The 9,507-nt window shown below is 37.8% G+C and overlaps 1 protein-coding gene across 1 annotated transcript in view; it reads right to left on the minus strand.

Annotated features, from left to right (window-relative positions):
* PCLO (piccolo presynaptic cytomatrix protein) overlaps nucleotides 1-9,507 on the minus strand; it is a 392,271-nt gene that overhangs the window by 160,119 nt on the left and 222,645 nt on the right. The window contains 1 exon segment of the mRNA XM_009328362.1: nucleotides 1,789-3,997. Coding sequence (XP_009326637.1) covers nucleotides 1,789-3,997 — 2,209 coding nt within the window.

The raw sequence follows: 9,507 nt of genomic DNA on the forward strand, positions 1-9,507 counted from the left end.
ACAGAGACAAATTTAAAACCAAAACATGTTCAACCTAAAGTGTAACACGTATGCCTTGTACATACAACATAATGCACTGTAGTGCAGAAGTATAATTCCCTATGACCTGTTTATATGAGGTAGAATAGCACCAAATAGGCTTTTTTTGATCCAGTTTGGTTCTCCTTAGTTTTCAGGAGGAAAAAAGTCCTGTGTCTTTCACAATGTGACCTTAGAATGACCTAGAATGAAAGTCATGAGTTGAGACAAGATAACATCTACTTATTTAAGAATTATATGAGTTGCAACTTGGGGAGTTCCTCTCAACTGCCTTCAGATTTAATGATAGGACTCTGTGTGCTAAGAATTTAACAGTGACAACACCTAAACTTCTGACAAAAATCAAAAAAAGCTGATGATCCTGAACCTCTCCTGAAACACAGACTTCATGAGGGGGTTGTAAGTATCTAAGAAATATGAAAAGAAACTTACGGAACAAAACCCTTCAATATATTGTAGTATCAGGAAGGCAAATATATTCAACTTTCTAATGCTTATGAAAGATTCAGCATATGTAAGAAAGCAATAATGCAATAATGAACATTGAGGTTAATATAAGCCTGAAAAATAAACCATACTACTTCATAATCATGCAAATGTGTCTTTTGAGACAATCATTGCCATTTACAGACAATATAGCACATGCAAAGTCTCTTTTATTGTGCAGTAAATACACATAAGAAAAAGTTAAGGGAGTGCATACAATTTTGAACATATTAATTTCATTTTCTTTCAAACTGTCTTTATGTTTTTTTAAACAATTTAGAATATATTAAATCTGAACTGACTCAAAAAAAACTGATACATAATTTGCAATTATTTAGTACTCAACATCAGCTTTAACATTCTGCTGTACTTATTCAGAAGAAACATTTTTAATTGCACCATTTATGATACATCAGAAAGGTTCCTTTCATGAACCCAAGTGAGATAAAGTCTTGTGCTTATTTGGCAGACATATTGTATGGGGTGCATATAAAACCAGCTACACTGCATAATCCATCAATAGAAGTAAAATACTTTATGCAAGTTTATTGAAGGATGAGATTGTCTTGCATCATCCAATTGACAAATTATCTTACATCATCACAATTCTGAATGAACAGAAGTCCACATGACAGGATGCTTTCAACAAACCATATGTAGAACATTATTTTGCTATCACGGTAAGCTCTATATGGTTCTAACATACAATATGTACTTAATGAACATTCTATTCTATATAAACGCAGATCTGAAGTGGTGCATCGGGAGATGGAATTATCAGTTCTTGAATTCTATCATGAAATTTCATGCAAATAAAATTACTAGAGTTTTTTAGAGATTTGGGAGATTATTTCCAAATCCTAATAAAAACTATGGCAAATAAGTTCAATGATTCACAGTCACTGGAGAAGGCTCCACAAAAAGACTGATGGTAGGGTCTGTATTCTACACAGTATCATTAGAAAAGTAGACATCAATAAGTGAAAAGGAAAATGCACAAGCAAACCAAAAGGAGAGCAAATCGACAACAATATAGTGAGCATGCTAGAGAGGCTTAACACCATCCAGAAACTGCTGTTAGGGTAAAATAAAAAATATCAAATAAAACAAAACAAATCAAACCCCAAAAATGTAGATACACAGAAGATGCACCAAGGAACAGAAAAAAGAACATGTCTTTGAAGTATAACAAAAATTAGACACATGCATAGAAATGAGGATTTGCATTGTGATAGTAAGATACCAGTCTGAGGCCTAATTTACCTTCACTGTCTGACATGGCATGCTGGAAGTCATCCATGATGAAGGCTATATCTCGATCATAGCCTCGAGTCCGTGACTCCTCCCTCATATGTTGCTGGACCTCAGGTAATGAATGGCTCGATCCAAACTGGTCCCTGGTATCTGCGGATATTGGTGGCAAGGGTCCAGCTGCCGCTCTTGCCATTCCCATTGGCTGGCCAACGGGACTTAGTGGGCTCTCTTCCTCTGAGTTCTGTGCTACTATTGGGATCCTTCCCCTGCTTTGGCTAATAGGTAGACTGGTGGGTTTAGCTCTTCCAGAAGGTGCTGCATGGCTAAAGGAAACATCTAAGGGTTCAGCTTCTTGGGCTTTCAGTCTTAAAGAAGAACTGGAAGAATCCCTTTTCAATGACAAATCAAGCCCATAAACTGAGGAGGGTCTAGATGAGGGCCTAGATCTACTACCACTGCTGTAAGACTTGTCTGCTTCATCTTGTAATGTGGATCTCATTGTTGGACCTAGTGCAGTCCCAAGGCCTGCTCCAATGGATGAAGTCAGTGGTGGCCCCATGTACTTCTGTTGGTCAGTGATGTTTTTTCTAAGGCCAAAAGTGATATCATCCTGAAGAAGCCTTGCCCTAGTAGTAATTCCCCCAAGTGTTGAAGTGCTGGAAGTCATATAGCTTGAATAGTCAGGCTCAAGGTCTCTGCTTTCTTGGATAGGTGAAAACTTTGTTAGTTTGGGGTCTATCAAAGCTTTCTTGTGTTTTGACTGCTTCTGGTAAAGGAGGGCTGCTGGGAGCTGCTTAGCAGCCTGTTTCTCAAGAGTAAGCCTACCTATGCTATATTTCTCCGATTTCGGGAAATGCCTGTAGCTGCCCTCCGCGTGGTAATACTGTGACAGGCCAGCCAGATGATCAAGACTTTCTGCACCTCTACGGAACTCTTGTTTTATCTGGTGTTTCAGAAGTTTGAGCTCATAAGGGTCCTCCATTGGGTCTTCATCAGCTTTAACATAGGAATGTAACCTAGAAGAAGTTTGCAGTGGTGTTAGGAAGTCTGACACTTCTTGTGCTCTCCTAGCCTCAGTTGTGCGAAGCAGTCGATCTGTTTTGGTCAGATCTTTCTCATGGAGGCTAAAACTGGAACCAAGTGCTCCTGTTCCTTTAGTAAGTTCTCCTATATCATCAATCAGCACATAATTTCGGGGTGTATGGTGGTGGTCCATATCTGCATAGAATGAATCTGCAGAAATGCTTGATATAGGGCTGCTTGCTATGCTGTTTCTCTCGTCTAGTCCTATCCTTAAGTCTAAGGTAGAGTATTTACTGCCCAGCTGGGAAACTGCATAATTATTGTCAGTTGAAACTGGTGTTATCATGAGAGGCTGATTGCGAATTACATCATAGTTTGTTGTTATCTTAGGCTCCAAATATAACGTGGTTTGTCTTGGCTTTGGCTGTATCACCATCATCTGTGATGGGAGTTGATATGATGGCTGTTGAGATGGTGGGGGTTGAGCCTGTGGAGTAAAGGACATAGTAGCTCCTGTTTGGAAAGCTGTCTGGGTCTGATAGGGTGAAACCTGCTGGTGATACAAAGGCTGCTGTTGTTGGTAATGTGATTGCTGTGTGAACTGAGTTGGTGCTTGAGTTGGCAGGGCAGGAGATGAATACTGATACTGAGCATATGGGCTTGTAGCAGGGGCAAACTGTGTTTCTGGCTGGGTTTGTGGTGGCAGAAACTGGTTAAATTCTGTCTGGGGTGCAGTACGTGGTCTTTCCAAGCCGTGCTGAGTTTCTATTCTGGTTGATCTGGTATTATTAACTTCACTGTCTGACATATAATCACGTTCTTCTGCTACTCCTTGGAGATAGGCACGCTCTCTCTTTTCTCTTTCTTTTAGTAAGGCTTCTTTCCTTCTATTAATGCCCATTTCTAAGTATCTCAGCTTAGCATCTATTTCTTTTTCCTCCTCATCTAGCTCTGCTTGCTTCTTCCTAAGCTTGGCTGATTCACGTTCGACCAGATCCAATTCCCTGTCTATATCCTGAAGAATTTTGGCTCTGGCCATAGTGTTGGTCCTACAAATCCTTCTGCGTGAAACTGATCCCACAGAAGTATATGGCGACTGAGTTCCTGCTGTCGCTTCCTCTGGAGGTGGGTTGGGCAGAGTCCTCTTCACCTTCTTTTGAGTGCCTGATGGAGTTATGCTTGAAGAACCTTTTGTCTGCAATGGAAGAAACAAGACTGAATCACTGTTCTGGAGGCTTGATCGGAAATTAATCACGAGCTGTTTAAATTTTTTTCATGGTATGGCTTTATATCTTAACCACATACTTTCTCTAACGGAGAGGAAGCTTGTGGTATCTGTGAATAAGCAGCAGAAAACGGCATGAAAAAATGCTGGCAGTCTGCTAAAGGCTAGGAAAATAAGCAATCCAATACAAATAAGGGTTACACTCACTAGGACTTTGTTTAGCCTAAGTTTGAAAAATCTACTTTATATTCTTGAAATTGAATTGACTGTAATTTAAAAGGGTCTTTTTTTATCTCCATATGCTTATACATAAACATATACAATGCATGTGTATGTGGGAGGGGAATATACATAGTTCTACACACCTTCCTTTTATATAACATGTAATAGAAAAATATATGTATAATTATAAATGCATATATATACGTATTAATATATAAATGTATGTATAATCTGTACAATCAAATAGAAGTCTCTGAGCCAGACACTGAGCGCACACTGAGCAGCTATAACTTGTACTGAAATCCAGACATCAAAGCAGGACTTTCTGTTGCCAACACACTTGGTACAACCGGTAGTTCTTAGTCCACCCTGTCATTTTTGCCTCACCTCTGCTGCTACATATATATTTTCAGGGAAGATTTTTGTGCTTTACAAAAGTGGTGTGAGCTTTCTTCAGTTCATTGAAGACTTTCTTAAATGAAATTTGTTCCAGTTCCAAAGCTACAGTTTAAAACTTCAAAAAAAGGCAAGCAGTATAAAAATATAGGAATCTAGTTCAGTCGCGATGTCCAGACTTCCCCACAGTTAATGGTAGAAGGGTGATTCACCTTGATCTAGGAGAAGTATCTACCTTAGACTGATGTGTCATTTTTTGGAGGTGCCTATCTCTCTTTGTCAAGTAGGAAAGCAGGCAAAGCAACTGGTTAGATGCAATCTAAATTGCACCCTAAATTACTAGGATTTTTGAAAGGTTCTTTTTAGTTTTGGAGTAAATTTAGGCTCCCACAGAATGTAGATACATTAAGCAGTGGGACTTGAATGATTTTGAAATTGTATCCTATCTCCCCAATAGCTTCTTACGAATTTTGCCTTAGTAAAGGAAAAGGGATTGGTCTATATACATACACTAAAAATAGTCACCTCAGCCATTACAGAATGCAGCCACGTTAATAGCAAAATATGGAAACATTTTAGCACAGTTTAATAAGGGAAGTAAAAAGAATATTAACCAACTTGACTCTTCTGCCTCTGCAGGCAAGCACAGCACTTTAGCAAGCATTAACTGTTATTAATTAAAAATCTAATTTCTTCTGAAATAAATGCTACTTCACTCAGATAAGAAGTCAACAAGATTAATTTTAATTAGGAGTTTAAAAATCACTATTTTATCTGTTTATTCTAATATGTCATCAACAAATTATAAAATTTTTTAAAAAGTGTTGACAACCCTCTTCTGCTGCCCCCCGTTACCTAACCTTAGCAAATCACAATCATCAACACATCATTTGTCATGGATCTTCAAAGAAACATTCACTGCATTTTCAAGTGCCATTTAAGCTCTTTTCATCCTCTTCATCTAAATTCCATCAACTTTTGTATGTTTTAGATTTCAATAAATGCAATTTAATTTTGTTTTCAGCTTCCTGTGGCCACTTCCCAAACCCATGTTGTGCCAACAAATCAAAGAAACTAATTTTCTCTTGCTCAGTGTGTACTCATAATCAAAGACAAATTAATCATCTACAGTAGGTCTAGTTGGCTATTAATTTATATTGTAAATTCAGTCCAATACCACTGTTATTTCCCCCTCCCAAACTGAAATAGCAATCACAGATGGTGAAGCAGTCACAGATGGTCACTGGTATTGGGGAAGAGCTATTAATAACACATTCATTAAAGGTCTATAATACTTTATGGAATTATTGTTTTCAGATGACAGTTAAGTTCCTGATGAATAAATCCCAATGTCAGCTTATAATGCATTTTATCGAAAAAAAACATATCATGTTTTTATATCTTTCTCTACATATAAAGAATCTCAGACTAATAGACACTACAGGAAGATGTACCACTTGCTTTTGAAAGAGCATTGATAACCTCTAGTTCTCAGCTGCTATTCTCACCAAAGGCAAGTCTTAATTATTTTTACTTGATACTTATATTGGGATAGGAAAAAATAAATATGATATTTCAGTACTGTGATAAAATGTGTGGGTTTTTTTCTTCTTCCTGGATATTATCATCATCAGTTCTGTTAGCATGCTACCTGGGAACTGCATTAATAGATTTAAGGGAAGTTCAACTGCAGTATTTTAGCAGATAAATTTAGAGTAGTTGTTAAATTTAGTTTTGCGTTTCTTTTGAATTTGTTAACTAGCAAGGAAAAAAGACAAGCTAGGGCTGATATTCACCAAATTCTAATCTATCACAAAGAATTGGAAGTAAAAAGGAGTAATTGTGCTGTCTAGCCCTACCCCTGTATTTTTGGTCCTTGTAACACATAAGGTTATGCTCATTTTAGGTTTAAAGTATCCAAAGGAAAGATGGGGCAGAAACTTTCATGAGACTACTCTGGAGCCAAATAAAAAAACCTATCAAATATAGGCAGGCATTCTTAGGCCTTACAATTACTGGTTAAAGGTTAGGTTAGACGTCAGACAGGTGACCTTAGCAAGCTCTCTGACTGAATAAGCCACGAAGTTTTCTACCATATTTTATCACATTTTCCATCTTCTTCATTCTAACCCATTTACTTCTAGCTATCTACTATCACCCTCACTAATTTTTAAAAATCATTCTGTGTTTAGCAAATGATCACTCTAAATGCTGACTGTAAATCTCAAGAACTAGAATTAAATTATTCTGCTTCTTGTTTGGTCATGACAACCTTATAAACTTTATTACTTTGTTGCTGACTCTTGTACATGGAGAGAATTTCACAGTACTCCGGGAGATCCCTTCAGGATGGACATAATGGTAATCAGATCTGCTGCTGAGGCAAAGCTAACCTTGCTAAAATAAGCCCAAAGCTTGTGCTTGAGATAAAGCTACAGATATGTTCTCCCCAATACTACAGATTAAAGAACTGAGGATGAAACAATCTTCCCCCTCCCCCACCAATTTTTAAGCTTAACAACGTTTTGATAATAAAGATAGGAGAAGTATGCAGTTCAGTCTTGCAGTTCAATGACAAGACAACATCACAGTGAGGAACTCAAAACACTGAGTTGAAGGTTCCGTGCAAACGGATTTAGCAAAAACCTTCCTTTTCTGCCTTGCCAATACACATTAGTTTTGACATGCTTTATCTCCTAAGTTTTAATTTTTAGAGGTCATGTGAACAAAGGCTTGTGAACCCTGTTAAATTGTGTGGTGACTTTGGAATAATTCCTTTGAGATGACCATCCTATTTCTTATGAATCTTTGTGAAAATTCTTTTTTCTACCTATTTTTGTCTCCTCCAATTTGATGGCATTGCTGATGAGGCCAGCAAGACTTCGACCCACTACAAGAATCAGTCAAGCACTAGGAAATATACGTTCCACTGCTTTTTATCTGTTTTAAAGAGATAGTTTACTTTGGAGGACTGAATGGCTCAGGAGATCTGTGATGAATTTCTACCTCTAAACAGTGTGTTTGATTCTAGTTACTCAATCTTTCTCCTCCTCAGCTGAATTTGTTTGAACATGATATGGTGCTGTTCTTGCATCCTCCTCTCTATTCATCTAGACATGCTTCGATATTAGCTTAATTTGCTCAAAGAACTCAGCTATCACACTTGGGCATACAACTCATATACTTCTTGTATCTTTTGGATTTTAGTAGCAAATATGTAACCCTCATTATTCATTGTTCTTTTAACATTTTCTGTGATCACAACACAAACAAACTTAAACTACTTCTGTTCTCTTTAGAGCTGACAAAATAGACCCGTATTTATATATATTTTTTGGTATAAGTAGGGACAAATCCTGCAAATAATGTATACAATATGCATACATATATGCATATGCACAAACCAATTACAACTGTAATGACAGCATCCTTATTAGAGTTTGCCACCACTAGATTGTCTATGTAATAGACACAGTGATGTTAGACTACCTACGGTCTATGTTGCTATGAAAAAGCAAAGGTAAAAGTGGGTCATAGCTGAAGCCACTCCTCTGCCGCAATCCTCTGAAGAGTCAGCAGCATGGTGGAAAGCCTGTTCTACACTCTAGAGGAACAAAACCTTACCCTCTGCAGGGTAAGTTTTCCTGAAGCATCTGAAGTTGACTTGCAACAGACTTGAAATGTCAGAAGAAAGTTGGCTGTACCCTGATTACCAGAAAAAACACTGCAAGTAATATTTTTTGTCTTCAAACAAGGACTATGCAGTCAATAAGCTTGCTCAGCAAACTCAGGACTATGATCAGTTTGAGAGATGCATGCTGATGTGTTAAATGAAATTACTGGGAATAAATCGTTTGCGTCTAGAAAAGACGTCAAGCAGTGGAGGGACAGAAATTACTCTCCCATTCAGAAAAGAGGTCACTTTAGGTGGGGACAAATGCAGGTTACTGAGGCAGAGATGGGGTGGAAGGTGAAGCCTGTGCTGTAGCTCTCTGTGTTCCAGCTCTCATATCTGGGACTTTACATGTATCAAAAAACTCCCCAAATGCAACCCCTCCAAACCCCTGAAACTCACAGTAAAAATTGCAATTTTAATGAAGCCGTTCTACTTATAAAGGGTTGGTATGTGTTACTCGGTATTACGGTTATGTGCTCTTCATCATTAGAAATGCATCAGTAAGAACAGTTAGAAATTTTGGCAATTCATTATTTTAAATATTAAATTTAATTCAAAGAATCTATGAAAATCAGTTACCATTCATTAAGGACCTTTCATTATTTTAACAGTATCTTTAAAATCGCTTGTAAATGAAACCTAATTCCAAAAGATACTAACATAATACACTATTAGATTACTTCATTGTAAGTATGGAATCCTTAACTCCCATCTTCTTGTAGGCTGCAGACAGATATACTGGACAATGTTTTGTAGCCTGTCCTGTGCAAAGAAATTGTTTCGTGTGTAAGTTTTTGTGGACCCTTCTGGGCTTAATATCTATTATGTGATAACCACTGACTAGAGGGGACCAGCTTTGTTAACCCTTGGTAACAAATATTAGACCAAGAATATTGAAAAACTCTCCATTGGCTAAGGCTGACATGGAGTCACTTCTATGGCATAGAATCATAGATTCATAGAATCATTAAGGTTGGAAAAGACCTCTAAGATCATTGAGTCCAACCGTCAACCCAACACCACCATGCCCACTAAACCATGTCCCTAGGCGCCGCATCTACACATCTTTTAAATACCTCCAGGGATGGTGCCTCAACCCCTTCCCTGGGCAGCCTGTTCCAATGTTTAACTACTCTTTCAGTAAAGAAATTTTTCCTTACATCCAATCTAAACCTTCCCTGGCGCA

This window comes from Pygoscelis adeliae, unplaced genomic scaffold (assembly GCF_000699105.1).
Source record: "Pygoscelis adeliae isolate BGI_AS28 unplaced genomic scaffold, ASM69910v1 Scaffold267, whole genome shotgun sequence".
Taxonomy (NCBI): Eukaryota; Metazoa; Chordata; class Aves; order Sphenisciformes; family Spheniscidae; genus Pygoscelis; species Pygoscelis adeliae.